At 37.2% G+C, this 16,421-nt stretch overlaps 1 protein-coding gene across 3 annotated transcripts in view; it reads left to right on the forward strand.

Annotated features, from left to right (window-relative positions):
• The window catches only part of LOC124796417, a 523,416-nt gene that overhangs the window by 435,424 nt on the left and 71,571 nt on the right, over nucleotides 1-16,421 (forward strand). For all 3 annotated transcript variants that reach the window (XM_047260593.1, XM_047260592.1, XM_047260594.1), the window contains exon 9: nucleotides 5,383-5,533. In XM_047260593.1, coding sequence (XP_047116549.1) covers nucleotides 5,383-5,533 — 151 coding nt within the window. The remainder of the gene's footprint in view (nucleotides 1-5,382; nucleotides 5,534-16,421) is intronic.

Below are 16,421 nucleotides of genomic sequence, written 5' to 3' on the forward strand. Positions count from 1 at the left end.
TATTCTACTGTTTGTCTAGATGGTAGGTTGTCCGTCCTGTGAGACACAGTTGGGTTGTTAATTGGAAATATGTATGTTGAAATAATACTGTGATGCATATTACTTTCTTCACATTAACTTTTTAATGAACATGTCTCCCACAATAGCTTTACAATGCCTCATTTCACAGACTAAACATTCTGGCTCTATAGAGCAACCACAACAGACTAACTCCGTATTACATGTTACTCTGTAACTGCACAACAGACTGACTCCAATTACTTGTTGGGAATTACAAAGATATACAAAGTTCCCATATGTAAGGAGATACAATCAGTGTTTCTTAACCAAAGAGATACAGTTAATTAACATTTCATAAACAAAAGCATTTTTATATCAATTTATTTTCTTAACTAATTATAGAAAACAATAATTATGATTGTAATACAGAATTTTAATATTCATAATTTTAAATTATAGTGTACCAGCTACTTCGATACTTCACAAAAAAAGAGGTGTATTGAGCAGTTCCATCCACTATTGCATCACCTTGTATGGCTTCATAATTAAAGCCATCAAGTACCAGATTTTGTCTTGCGATGTTAATGGAAACTTTATTCACATGACTCTGTGTTTTGAGATTTGCAGTCTTATCATGAAAATTAGCAAGATTTCTAATTTTTGACAGTGATGATGACAGACATGTACACCCCCCCCCCCCCCCCCCCCCCTCTCTCAACAAGTTACTAGTGTGATCTCCCCATGTGCGTGTTATCATGTCTTTTGATATACTAGTTATGTGGTACTCTCCATGCAGTTATGAACAGAGTTATTATGTGTCATGCCTGTATTTTCAAACGAAATCCAAATGAGCTGCAAGTCCACATTATGCGGTTGTGAACAGTGACATTTTTCAGTTAGGCAAAAACTTAAATTTAAAAGCTGAAAACTACAGAAGTAAGTTCATTAACATGCAAAATATGGCTCGTATGACTTGTGCATACAGAGTACATGGAGTTCAACTGGAAATGCTGTTGTACTGTTATCACAACACTTTGAGAAAACATGAGATTTGGGTGGGGATACCTATCTGGAGACATACCGCAAGCTTCAGTGCCTGGTGAAGATGGTTACAGACATAGCTAGTGATAGACAGAAAAACAATAGATACAAAAACAAAAGACAGAAAAACAAAAGCAGCCTTTGTTTTGTCCATCAATCCCCCCGCACTGAAGCAAGTAAAGAACTGCACTACATCACGTCTGGCATTGCTTAAAATCAACAACTTTAGGTGTGCTGTTAATCCCATGACAATCTACCACATTCAAGGCACTAAAAATAAAAATCCTGGAAGAACACAACATAACGAGTCAGAAAACAATAAAAGTGCAAATGCTGTGGTGCTAAATTAGGTAACAGTTTTGTGAAAAAGCCAAAAAGTGCTATCATCAAAGCTTATTGATGTTTCTCTGTGAATGACCCTGCTACAAAGTTTTGTGGCTCCAACATTTTTTGGTGCATAGATAGTTGTTGCACATCACACATGTGTAACAATCTAACAGTGAGATAGAAACACAAGAGAATTTAGTGCTTGCAGACAACAGTGTTACCCAGGTAACAGCTAAAGGTGACATGCATCGCAACAGCAGTCAGTGATGCTAACTCCATAATGCTGAAAAACGCTTTGTATGGGTGAAAGCTCATAACTAATCTCATTTCATTGACAAAGGTTGTGAACAACAAACCCACATTGACTTCTGAGAAAACTTGTGCCATCATATGAGGTACTAGCGATAAAGTCAAGCTGAATGCAAACAGAGTTTGTAATTTGTTTTATTTACAAGAAAATGGTCCAAAGGCATGCGTCTTTACCGAGCCAAAAGTTAGAAGTGATATGCAAATCTGTCATACTCACTTAGGCTACTTGTCCTTGCGAGATGTGATCAGAATGCTCAAAAATGATTGAGTGACAGTTTAAAATTCAGTGATGTCACTCTCACTAGATTCACTACATGGCTTGAAGGAAAAATCAGTTCACTCCCTTCACCAGATTAGAAAAGGATCTTGAACAAACTTATGGAGTTTATCTATTCTGTACACAGCTGACTACGTCTGAAATCATTGCTTAACTAGAGGATCGCCTGATGGAACTCCACATGAGAAGTGACTGAAGAGAAAACCTGACATATCTCACCTTTGTATGTCTGGTCAAAAGGTTGACATCCTGGATAAATTGCCAAAGAAAGGAAAGTTCGGTCCTAAAGTCAAAGAAGGGATTTTTGTGACCGTTCTTACTGTTCAAAAACCAATTGTTTGTGGGTACCAAAAGATTACAAGATTCACGTGCCAAGAGGTGTGAAGTTCCTTGACCGTGACAGTTTTGAGCCCAAACAGACTCAGGTGGACTCCTGTGAAGATGAACATGAAAAAGATCATCACCAAAGAGGAGGCACTAACATGAATTCCTTGGGAGGAGATTTCAGTGGTGATACAAACAGCGAATTGGAGCCATTGTCAGATGATGAACCTGTCTACGGCTTTGAAAAAGAATGACTTCCAATAATTACTGGTCAAGAATTGAATCCCGATGATGACTTATCATGTGATGAAGATGATAATTCTCCAAACATCACAGCTACTCGACACGCTCTGCCAGGTGTAAACTCGACAGATATTAACTTCATTGTCAATGCAACAGAGCAGAATGTCAGTAATGCATTACATGGTCTATATCATCGAGAGTGATTTGAGGCCATATATGATAAAATCTGATAATTTGTAAAAAATTATTCTGGGACATCGTAGATGAGCCATCATAAATGAAAGGGTAATTGATTGTGGGACTGTTTTGAGGAATAAATATGGAAGTGATGGATCTTTACTGGGGAGAAAAACAAGAACAAGTGCATGTGGAAACAACCAATGGCCTTTAGTTGACTTTATGGAAACACATTTTCCAGTTGCAAGAATTGAATCATTTAAACTACTCTTGGCTTTGTCAGTCAAATTTGATTAGGCATGTCATACAGTTTGATTTCTCAGTGGTGAAATTGACACAGAAATATTTCTGGAACAGCTGGACTCACTGGTTGAATTCTTACAAAAGATGAAATATGTTGAGAAAAATAATCATATAGTCAAGAAGGCAAGTGACATGCTCTAAACATTCAAATCTGGTGATAAAATGTGTAAACTTAGAAAAGCCATTTATGGGCTATGCCAAGCTGGTTGATAGAAGTATGCCAAACTGAATGCAACATTAACATCAGTTGAGTTACAATCCAGAAATTCAGATTCATGTTTTTGTCTAGACAATGCAGAAAAACATCCAGCCTTCCCACTCATCTATGTAGATGACATTGTAATTGCGTCAACAGACTCAGATAGGTCAGAACAATTCAGGGATGAGTTATCAGCAAGATTTGATGTCAGGGACCTTGGTGCCATGAGATGCTTTCTGAGCATTGAACTAAATTAATCAGTTGACAGAATTACATTTTGTCCAAGTGGATCTATCAGAGAAGTTTTACACCGATTCGGAATTTTACCTGAAAGCCACTAAGGAACCCATTGGCAACTGGGAGCAAGATGGATACAACAGGTGTGAATACAGAATGTGGTACTCATTATCCATTCAGAGAACTGATTGGAGCATTGATGTTAATTGCCATTGGTACTTGCCCCGACATATGCTGTGCAGTCAGTGAGCTATGCCAGTACATTAAAAGCCATATTTTTATTCACTGGCACATGGATAAGTGAATCCTTAGTTACCTCAGAGGTACCATAAACAAGAAACTGAACTACATCAAGGATAAGGAAGGAATCTCCGGTTTCGCGAATGCTTATAGGGGATGTTCCAATGCTGATAGGAAGTCATATGCTGGCTACAGCTTCACCTTATCCAGATCAACAATCTCTCTGTGTTCACACAAGTAGAGAGCCATTGCTCTTTCATCAACTAAAGCTGAATATTGAAGCAGCAGAGGAAGAGATTCACCTGCCAACATTCGTGAATGAGCTAACTGTCATACATGACCCTGATCAGTGACAATCAGTCAGCTGAAAGTTGGCACATAACTCAGTTTTTCACTAAAAGATGAAGCACAAAGTGTCTCCTCTGAAGTTGGAATACCAGCCAACAGGCGATATGATGGCAGATATCTGACAATGGCTCTTCCTGAACCAAAGCGTGAGAAACATGTTGAAGGTATTAGACTTCAATCCTAGAACCATTAACTTGAGACTCAATTCTTAATTTGTGATAGTGTGTAAAGATTGAGTGGGCATGTTGAGGTTCAAATTTTATCACCATGTAATATATTTGGTGTCTGTAGATATCACTATGCACTTGTTTTCAAGTCAAATGTTAGTAATACTGTATTGTTTCTGTGCAGTGAGTTACGAATAAAGTAGTTGTATAATTACATGTCATGCATGTGTTGTCAAACCAAACTGCAATAAATGGTGTAAGAAGAAAGAGCATTGAGCAGTGTTGTGGTGAAAATTAAATTTATGTAGGAGGAATGCTGGGGAGACAGCAAGAAGAGAAACTGAATGTACTTGGTTGTAAGCACACATCCATCTCTTCAAGGAAGTGGAACAAGTAGAGGCACATTAACACCAGAGAGAGAGAGAGAGAGAGAGAGAGAGAGAGAGAGAGAGAGATAGTGTGTGTAAAAGAAAAAGAGAGAGGGAGGGATGTTGACCATTTGCTGCCAAAAACACACGACACTCCCTAATTTTCATGTAAGATTGGACATTTAGTTTGCTGTTTTATACTTTATAGAAATTGCCCGCAATAAGTGCATCTTAAATCTTTCCAGATACCTGAAGGCTCTCCTTCTTGATGGGTTTTGTGAATCGCAGAGTGTGAAGGAATGAGTGACATAAAAATGTTTGCAATTCCTGTCATCTTCTGAATAAGACTATTCAAAAACACATCATATTTGCAAATCAGGAGCAGCTCACAAAATAAACATCAAAAGCACAAGAGTCAGAATTAATAGCTTAGTTCCTGTCTTTCTTTTCTGTGGGAGAGCGTTAACATAATGCACTTTGTGCATTTTGAATATTTTATTTTGCTGATGGCCAACATTCTATTCCAATACCTAAAAAGCATTCGAATCACTGGATATTGCTACTGCTTTATGCGATTGGTTAAAAATGTACTAATTACTATAGTCACTGTAAATTACTAACACACATCCAGATAGGGCTTTGTATTCAAAGCAATAGCCAGCTAGCACCTTCTAAGTGCCCCAGGGATATCTAAGGAGATTTTGTCATCGTACTGTATATCATACATTAAAATCTGTGTTCCGTAAACAGTTACTACATATTGTAAGATATGCTTTATTGTCTTTGACTGCTAAATGTTTTTTATGCATTTCTTAATTTCAGTGTTTGACAAGAATGAGCCCTTTGGCAGTTCCACTTACAGGCTCGTTACAAAAAATGGGCAATACATTTATATGAGAACAAGAGGCTATTTAGAGTTTGCCCATGGATCAAAAGATGTGGAGACATTTTTGTGCATTAACACACTTCTTTCGTAAGTATTGTTTATCGAATTAAAATAATTACACAGACCTTCAAAATGTAGGTTATTAAAAGCCCATTTTCACTTTCAGTTGCAGATTTAAAACATAAAAATTACTTTTCTTTAACATAGAACACTTATTAATAAATCAGTCACAATATTTGGGAACAGGGCTGATTTGTGTTAGGCATACCAGGAAATTCAAATAAACATATTCAGTTAAGACAGAAAATAAGTGTGAAAATACTTGCCTGCCTTTACAAGTCTTTATACAATTCCTCTTTTTCTCCTGGGAGTTTCTTTTGATACACCGTCTCCTGTGTACAGTGTGTGGCTGATCACAGTGTAACATGTAACAGTAGTTAGAATAGAAAGCATTTTTAAACTGTTAACTATATTTTGTTAAAGTCTTCACAAGCTGTTTCATTAGCCCTCCAGCAATGGGCTACACTCATGTGTGCATTCAGTTCTTTCCATACGATTCTGTGGGGCACACCATTATGGCATCCGATATAATTTGTGGGCTAGTTCTACACTGTAACTCAGTATTTTCCCATCGAATATTTTTCTGTTGCTCTGAAATACCAGGAGTCACATTTCACACATTCTCAAGTCTCATGGCTGTTAGAAAGTTATGACCTGATGGATCACACTCCACAGTTGTAAGCAACAATTTCTTGCTAACAGTTTATAGTAACAGTATGAAGTTTACATCTAAGCAGCAAGAAAAATCTGTAAACATGCTTTTTCACTAAAACAGTGATCAGTCATCTCATTACAAAACAGCATATTTACACTTCAAATAGAATCAAATTTATTATACAGCTTCACTTGCTCTATAACAGATGTTGTTATTTTCAACTACTGGATGTCACTTGAAAATGGATGTGACTGTCTGAAACAGCTATTTTGAATGAAAGGGAAAGCATGTATAAGAAGGAAGTGAGACAGGGTTGTAAGTTATCCCCAATGTTATTCAAACTAAACTGTACATTGAACCAGCGGTAGAGGAAACCAAAGAAAAATGTGGAGTAGGAATAATAAAAGGGATAATAAATAAAGACTTTGAGGTTTGCCGATGACATTGTTATTCTTTCAGAGACAGCAAAGGACTTGGAAGGGCAGTTGAACAGAATGGACAGAGTCTTGAAAGGATGATGTAATATGAATATCAACAAAAGAAAAACAAGGGTAATGGAATTTAGTTGAATTAAATCAGGTGTTGCTGAGGAAATTAAATTAGGAAATGAGACATTTAAGGTAGTGGATGAGTTTTGTATTTGGCAGCAAAATAAGTGATGATGACTGAAGTAGAGAGGATATAAAATGTAGATGCAATGGCAAGAAAAGAGTTTCTGAAGAAGAGAATTTTTTTTAAACATTGAGTATAGATTTAAGTTTTAGGGAGTCTTAATTACATTGTTGTTGACAAGTTTAGCAAAATACATACATTTCTATCAGAGGCATGCCGACCACTATTTACATTCTGCAGTACTCATATTATTCCGAAGAGTTTACAAAGCAAAAGGGTTTGCAAAACAAAAGATGAATCATCTCTAAAATATATCATTATTTCATAAATTAATCCAGAAATGAATTTAATAATTAGTGTTAGATTGTGCAATTAATAATGTGAATTTTAAATACGCCACAAATTTTGTAATTTCCAATATTTTTAAAAGGAGAGTAATTTTAACTGTTAGTACATATTGGTTGTAACACATTAACTTCTTTTTATACATTTTAGCCTGAATATAATACATTGTATAGAAAATCATATGAGTTCTTTTAATGAAACAGCTGAGATAATTTAAACCTATGTAAGAGTCGAGATTAAACATGGTAGCGGTTATCTCTATAAAAAAAACGGTAATTGTAGAGGATGATGATTCATTACAGCCTGGAATAGCAGTGTCTTGAAAGGAGGATATAAGATGAACATCAATAAAAGCAAAATGAGGATAATGGAATGTGGTCGAATGAAGTCAGGTGATGCTGAGGAAATTAGATCAGGAAATGAGACACTTAAAGTAGTAGATGAGTTTTGTATGTGGGCAGCAAAATAACTGATGATGGATGAAACAGAGAGGGTATAAAATGTTGATTGGCAAAAGCAAGAAAAGAGTTTCTGAAAAACAGAATTTTTGTAACATTGAGTATAGATTTAAGTTTTAGGAAGTCTTTTCTGAATATATTTGTATAGAATGTAACCATGCAGGGAAGTGAAACATGGGTAACACCCAGTTTATACAAGAAGAGAATAGGAGCTTTTGAAATGTGGCATTACAGAAGACTGCTGAAGATTAGATGGGTAGATCATGTAACTAATGAAGAGGTACTGAGTAGAATTGAGAACAAAGAATTTTGTGCCACAACCTGACTAGGAAAAGGGATCGGTTGGTAGGACATTCTGAGACATCAAGGGATCACCAGTTTAGTACTGGAGGGAAATGTGGGGGATAAAAATTGTAGGAGGAGACCAAGAGGTGAATTCAGTAAGCAGATTCAGAAGGATGTAGGATGCAGTCGTTACTTGGAGATGAAGAGGCTTGCACAGGATAAAATAACGTGGAGAGATGCCTCAAACCAGTCTTCAGACTGGAGACCACAACAACATAACAAAAGAACAATGTTAGCAAAAATCTCGAAATATTCTTGACTGAATTACTACAGATTTTTACATATTCTTAAGGATGAGGAAATCAGAGTGTTGTAAAGAGGCAAAGTCACAGTCATAATTTGGCAAGACAAAAGAAACGATTTGTTCTTTGAGCAGTATTTGCATCCAATCATTGTGCATGATGGAAACAAAAAGAGGTGACGAAATGACTAAACCTCAGTTGATATGTGAGTGTAACGATACAATAGGCAGCTCTGGCAGAGGTGATCAAAAACTTTCTTGTTACTAGACAACTAGGAAACAGCAGAAGTCTTACTAGAATGTGTTTTTACACCTTATTGATCAATCGCTGTTTACTGCATTTATTATATTGGGGGCAAGGGGGAATTATTGTTGTTATTGTTATTATTATTATTATTAATAATAAAAATGTGGAAAGAAACAAGAATCTGGTGCAAAGATTGCGATTTGGGTGTATAGAACCTTGCTCAGAAAAATTATCAGGAAATTTCTCCTATGTTTCTAACACTGATTATGATGTTTGCTTTTCCTGCAATATATATGTTAAATGTAAATTAAAAATTGCTTCTAAATTCAGTTTTTAGCTTTCTTGTTATATTTCTGTAGTACAATCTGTATCTGATTATTGAATAAAATTGGTCCACAACTTTATAATGAAAAATCAGAAAATTTCCCTGGGTTGGAGGGTTAATGGCAGCTAATGTGGAATGGAGGCAAGGAAACTTTCTTCAGAAACAACCGCACTGTTCTGAATTATATTTTTGCTTTCAGTTTTGAAGTTTATTCTATAAGATCAACTACAGCATGGAAAGGATAGACAGCAATTTGTCATGTAGTGGAGGCAGCGAGTTGCAGACAGACATGACGAAAATCAATGCTAGAAAAGTTCAACTTTTGGACAACATCCTTAATCAGAAGTAGGAATCACACACGCATTCACACAATCATAGTTTGTATGCACATGGCCACTGTCATCTCTGGCCACTAAGACCTTACCTTCCAGAGGCAACAGTGGCCATGTGTGTGTGAACTGCACCTGTGTGAATGTGTGTATGTTTTCTACTTCGAGAATGAGATTTTTCACTCTGCAGTGGAGTGTGTGCTGATATGAAACTTCCTGGCAGATTAAAACTGTGTGCCGGACCGAGACTCGAACTTGGGACCTTCATATCAGTGCACACTCCGCTGCAGAGTGAAAATCTCATTCTGGAAACATCCCCCAGGCTGTGGCAAAGCGTGTCTCCGCAATCCTTTCTTCAAGGAGTGCCAGTTCTGCAAGTTTTGCAGGAGAGATTCTGTGAAGTTTGGAAGGTAGGAGACGAAGCACTGGCGGAAGTAAAGCTTTGAGTGAGGACGGGGCGTGAGTCGTGGTTGGGTAGCTCAGTTGATAGAGCACTTGTCTGCGAAAGGCAAAGGTCCCGAGTTTGAGTCTTGGTCCGGCACACAGTTTTCTACTTCTGATTGAGGCTGAACATTTCTAGCATTCCTTTTATTGTGTCTGCCCACAGCTCCGTGTCTCCACTATGTTGTTGTTATTCTATCCTGGACTTTCTATTGATTGATCCTTACTTAAGGTCATTCCGTTCTAATCCATTGTTAGCCTTTATCAGGGCTGTCCCATTTCATAAAATGCCAGAATGTTTTGTGCAGCCTCTCTGTTGACCAAAAAGCGTGGAAATATCTTTCAAGTTACCCCTTATGGTTTAAAAGTGGTCACCGTATTTCAGTTTTTTTGGACAAATACTAAGTTTTGAAAGCATATCTTGAGATGCACAAACTTTCCCACAGGTACAGGCACTGAAATTATCATTATGGAGGAAAACTACAATGAGACTTCTTTATGAAGAGCCATTGAGGAGTCTGCTTTCATTATGTCGCTCTTTATGTTAAATTATGGTACCCTAACAACGAGGAATGATACTGGAGTAAATTAGGTTATGCCCCATAGAAACGTGTTGGATCAGCTCTTGTTCTCTCTTTCCAAAGCATAAAAAAAGAGGTCTCAGGGATGTGTCCTTACCTTTCCATTATTCTAGAATCTAACGGTTGTAGTAAATCCTTAGGAAGACATAAGCCTCATTCATTTCAGCCTGTATGAATGTATCACTCTCGTTGCTATATGGAGTGTCATCAAAGGTCTCCTCAGAATCTGAACCATTGTTCATTAAGATTTCAAGAGAATCTAATGTTTTTGTGGGTTAAGGTACAGCTAGATATGGTACATTGAGGTATAGGGCAGACTCGCATAAAAACAGCCCGAAGCTATACACATCAGAAGTATTAGTTGTTACAATAATTCTAAATTTCTCTTCAAATCATTGGTATCTCAAAGTTGAAAGATGCTTTCTTACCTTGAAACCTCTTTTACACAAAAAGAACGTTCTTTATGTGGGGCCATGTGTGATTTTGATTACAAAGGTTTTTGCCAAAATATGCATAGTATATTTTCTTTACCAAGTCAGTAATCTTTCGTTACTGTTTATTTCCTGCAAAGATGCAGAATAAGTTGTCAGTTGAATTAAGGCAACTTTCAGCCACATTTGCACAAACGAATAAAGGGATCACTTAAATGAGGTACATTCAAAAAGTAGGGGAAAATTTGTTCATGTTTAATTGTTGGCAGCTCAGAGCAAAGTTGCTCAAATTCAGTGCCACATATTGATTTTTTACGAAGAAACAGAAGTCGTTGTTTTGTTTCAGTAGTTGTTGGATTGCGGGTGAAAGAAAACAGCAACAGTGTTGAAAATTATTTCTCTCGCCAGTTGAGAAGTGTGTGCTGCAATTCGATTTTTATGTACAAAGGGAGTTACGTCTGCTCAAATTCGTCAGGAGCTGTGCATAATTTATCTGCCTGCTGTAGTGAGTAGAGCAGAGTATGGTAATAGAAAGTCCTTGATGTAATATAAATAATTGAAGGAATAATGGAAATTACTCACTATTAGGTTGAGGTCAATAGGCACATCAGCAAACCTGAAAACATTTTGCATAATGTACTTCTTCAGAGCTAACTACTACAGAAAGCACTGACACCAGTATGGCTCACTGTAACAGCGAAGTACATTGTTCCAGCACAAGAGTGGAGTTGCAATGTGATCTGATGCTTTAGCAGCTGAATTTCCTCCTGTCAGACACACGACTATGTACACGGCTGTGATGAAAACTCTAGTTTATCACAGATTATTTGAACGGTGTGTACTGGGAATCTTAATGACCAAAAAAAACAGACCAAAGATGAGTGTTTTGGACCACAGTTGACAAGATAGAACTGGTATGTGTTCCTTCATTGTTAGAGCAACACGGCAGGGATAGCCTACACCAATGCAGATTCAAAATAGCAGTCAATACAGTGGCACAATTCAGACAGAAAAAAAAAGAAAAAAAATTGTGCAGTTGCCTTAAATCAATAAATGATGACTATAATTTTTCTAGGATGAAAAGAGTATTCTTTGTGTTGATTTCATGTAATTTGACTCAACAGTTACAACTGAGGTGTACTTTGGAATGTCCACCAGAAGGAGATGCACCATCCAAAATCAGTAGCACAGAAAATTGTCATTCAGGAGGGTATTCCTTCTCCACAACAACACTAGTTTTCACACTGTTGCCTTTTGGAAACTTTTTGTCACTCACGTGCAGTCCCAGCCTCACACCCAGTGACTCTTGGTTATTTTGCAATCCTTTTGCCCAGCAGAATTTTTTGTCTGTAGGCCTGTTACCTTTCTCAGTGCACTTTCTAGCACTAGATTAAATTTGGGGGGGGGAGCGGTAGACAATCTCCCTCACACACTCCAGTCCTTATTTCAAACTTCTCCGACAGCCTTCCATTCACTTTCACTGTGCATGTCATCCCTTTTATACGTGCTTATGTTAGTTTCATTAGTTTTCTCAGAACTTGCGCTCTTTCTCGTTCTTGCCATATTCCTTGCCTGTTCACATTGTCATTTGCTTTCTGGAAGTCTGCAAAAAGACAGTGAACATGTCTGTGAAATTCCCATCTCTTTCATCACACTTGCCTTATTATATGCAATTGGCCTACAGTTGATTTTAGCTTTCTAAATCCTGCTTGCTGGAATTCAATTAAGTCCTCAACTTATGGTGTTAGCTGCTTCAGCAACAGCATGCTCAGGATGTTATAAGCTGATTGTAGTTAGGCAATTTCTTTGCAGTTGCTGCGTCTCACTGGGTCGCCTTTCTCGAGTATCAGACAGGTGCCAGAGTGTTACCTTTCTGCTGGGATACTTTCTCTCCCACAGATTAAACAGAGGTACACTCTCTCTTGTAGGGTATCTCTTCCCTCTTTCAGTATCTCTGTGACTGTTCTGTCCATTCTTGATGTCTTTCAATTCTTCAATATTTTTATAACTTCTCCTACCTCTTCTGTGCTCAGCAATTCATCCTCTCTTGTTGGAACTGTCACTCTATTTTGTCTGTAGAATTCTTCTTCTTCTTCTGCTGCTGCTGCTGCTGTCATAACACTGTTGATGATTTCATCCCATTCAGAGGATGTTTGACGTAGTTTTCCTGTTCCTTTCCATTGGAAAGATTTAAAATATTTAGTTTCCTGTCTTGACTAATACTGTACATTTTTTCTGTACTTGTTAAATAAAAAAGTAATTTTGTGAAAATAAGTGAACGATGAGATTTTTCTATTATTGTTACTGCAGTCAACATTGAAAAATCTCTTAAGAATTAATAATGAGCTTTTCCATTGCAGTCCTTTGTCGCATTGACATATGAATAGCATAATAAACCATATCACAAAAACACAAGAAAATATGCAGTAATTTCCAAACCTTATGGGAGGGTATAAGCACTTCGTCATTAACAACATTCAGCCCTTGTATAACTGTGTTGAAAATACACTAATAGAAAAATGTCCCAGCACCAAGAAGGAGCTGTGCAAGATAAATGAAAACTGACAGGCATGTTTGTACCTCTGAAAGATTGCATCTGTTTAAATTTCAGTTCAGTCTCTTGAGAGCGTTGCTAGTAGCACTGTAATGGTTGTGAGTGTTAGTTCCCTTGGAGACTGAACATAGTGAGTTGATGTTAGACAAGAACGACTTAAGGGACGAAGGTGCTATTACAACAGATCATTGATTTTGAATGAGGTTGTGTAATGTGGCTGTGAGAAACTGGATGTTCCTTCTCCAATATTGCAGAATAACTTAGCAGGAATGTGACCATTGTACATGATTGCTGGAAGCTGTCATCATGGGAAGATTTGGTTGAAAGAAGACTGGGCTCCAGATGGCCACGTAGCACTACTGAGAGGGTAGACCGTTGTGTTTGCTGTATGGCTGTGGCGCATCGTACTGTGTCTGCAGCAGCAATTTGAGCAGCAGTTGGCACCACAGTGACACAGCAATCTGTTAAAAATCATTTACTTCAAGGACAGCTCTGATCCAGATGCCATGTAGCATGCTTTCCCAGGTGATGGCCATTGTTGATTAGGAGAAGGCCAGGTGAGCGCCTGCAACCAACCTATCTGTGGCCTAGACAGACTGGACCTGTTGGGGCACTATGGTGTGAGGTGCAATTTTGTATGAGAGAGGGAGCACTCTTATCATTACCCTACGCCCCTTGACTGCAAATTTGTACATCAGTCTGGTGATAAGACCTGTTGTGCTCCCATTCATGAACAGTATTCCAGGGGGAGTTCTACAACAGGATAACACACTCTAAAATGCCTCTGTTGTAACCCAACATGCTCTACGGAGTGAACACCATGTGACCACTGGTATAGGAACTAGGCCTAAGCACAATGAGAAACTCAGACAGGAGAGTACTGCAAATGTTAGAATAAGGAAAGGTTCTCATAAAAGTATAATTAAAAATAATGTAAGTATATTTCATCAAAATATTGGGAGTTTAAAGAATAAAGTAGATGAGCTTCTGGTTTGTTTAGAAGATTTAGAAGCTGAGAATGAAATAGATATACTATGCCTGTCTGAGCATCACATTGTTACCGATATGGATAAGGTAAATGTAAGTGGTTATAAGCTCTCTGCACATGTAATGAGAGAAAATATGGAGAAAGGAGGAGTTGCCATATATGTCAAAAGTTATCATTGTGCAAAAAGTATAGAAACAAAAAAGTTTTGTGTAGAGAAACATATAGAAGCATGTGCCTGTGAGCTTAAATTAAATAAAGGCACATTTATAATTGTAACTGTATATAGGTCCCCATCAGGAAATTTTCATCTATTTCTGAAAAATTTGGACTCCTTGTTGTGCTATCTGTCAGACAGGGGGAAGCAAATTATTATTTGTGGGGACTTCAATGTAGATTCTCTGAAAGAGGGTAATAGGAAAAATGACCTTGAAGTATTACTCGGTTCTTTCAATTTGACACCCGTTATTGATTTTCCTACTCGGGTGGTAAAGGATAGCAGCTCACTGATAGATAACTTCTTTATAGACCAAGATAAGTTTAACCAGATAAATGCTCAGCCTGTTGAGAATGGTCTTTCTGATCATGGTGCACAGCTAGTTACAATATATGACATAGCTCCATTCAGCAATACTAAACAGTCCTCCAAAGTAGTACGTTCAGTCAACGATTTAACAATTGCAAATTTCAGGGAAAGCCTACAGCAGTTAGACTGGGATGAGGTGTACCGTGAACCTGATGCCAGTTTAAAATATAATTTATTTCATGACATTTTTGTAAATGCATTTGAAAACTGCTTCCCCAAGAAAATAGTTAAATATACTCGTAAGAAACCTTGTAACAAACCATGGCTTACTAAGGGTATAAAAATATCTTGTAACCGGAAAAGGGAAATGTATCTGACAGCAAGAAAGAGTAGTGACCCAGAAACTATCAAAAATTATAAAAACTACTGTGTTATATTAAGAAAAGTTATTAAAAAATCCAGGAGTATGTGTATCATGTCTGAAATCAGCAACTCTGATAATAAAATTAAAACAATTTGGAATATTATTAAAAGAGAAACAGTTCAACCAAGAGCAGAGGAAGACAGTATTACCATCAAATTGAATGAAAGCTTTACGAACAAAAAGTCAGAAGTTGAAAATATGTTTAATAATCATTTTCTAAATGTTGTGGATATAGTAGGATCCAGGTGTTCATTAGAAGATGCTAGGCTGTTAATGGAAGAGGCCATACCTATGCAATTTGATACAATTGAAATCTCACCCACTTCTCCCTCTGAAATTAGGAAAATAATAAACTTGCTTAAAAGCAAAAACTCACATGGAATTGATGGCATTTCCAGCAAAATACTAAAAGCTTGTTCTCAACAGATAAGTAAGATTCTCAGCCACGTGTGTAATAGCTCTCTGGAACAGGGCATTTTCCCTGATAGACTGAAATATGCTATTGTTATACCTTTGCATAAAAAGGGGGATAGATCTGATGTCAACAATTACCGTCCAATCTCCCTTCTAACAGCTTTATCCAAAATTTTTGAGAAAGTAATGTATTCAAGAGTAGCTTCACATATCTGTAAAAATGAAGTACTAACAAAATGTCAGTTTGGTTTCCAGAAAGGTTTTTCAACAGAAAATGCCATATATGCTTTCACCAGTCAAATTTTGAATGATCTGAATAACCGAACACCACCCATTGGGATTTTTTGTGATCTCTCAAAGGCTTTTGATTGTGTAAATCATGAAATTCTGCTAGACAAGCTCAAGTATTGTGGCATGAGTGGGACAGTGCACAAATGGTTTAATTCGTACCTAACTGGAAGAGTGCAGAAAGTTGAAATAAGTAGTTCTCGTAACATGCAAAGATCAGCACATTCCTCAAACTGGGGAACTATCAAGAATGGGGTTCCACAAGGGTCAGTCTTGGGTCCTTTGTTGTTCTTATTATATATTAATGACTTGCCATTCTATATTCATGAAGAGGCAAAGTTAGTTCTCTTTGCTGATGATACAAGTATAGTAATCACACCAGAGAAACAAGAATTAACTGATGAAATTGTCAATACTGTCTTTCAGAAAATTACTAAGTGGTTCCTTGTAAACGGACTCTCACTGAATTTTGATAAGACGCAGTACATACAGTTCCGTACAGTGAATGGTATGACGCCATTAATAAATATAGACCTTAATCAGAAGCATATAGCTAAGGTAGAATATTCCAAATTTTTAGGTATGTCCATTGATGAGAGATTAAATTGGAAGAAACACATTGATGATCTGCTGAAACGTTTGAGATCAGCTACTTATGCAATAAGGGTCATTGCAAATTTTGGTGATAAACATCTTAGTAAATTAGCTTACTAC

This window comes from Schistocerca piceifrons, chromosome 4 (genome assembly GCF_021461385.2).
Source record: "Schistocerca piceifrons isolate TAMUIC-IGC-003096 chromosome 4, iqSchPice1.1, whole genome shotgun sequence".
NCBI lineage: Eukaryota > Metazoa > Arthropoda > Insecta > Orthoptera > Acrididae > Schistocerca > Schistocerca piceifrons.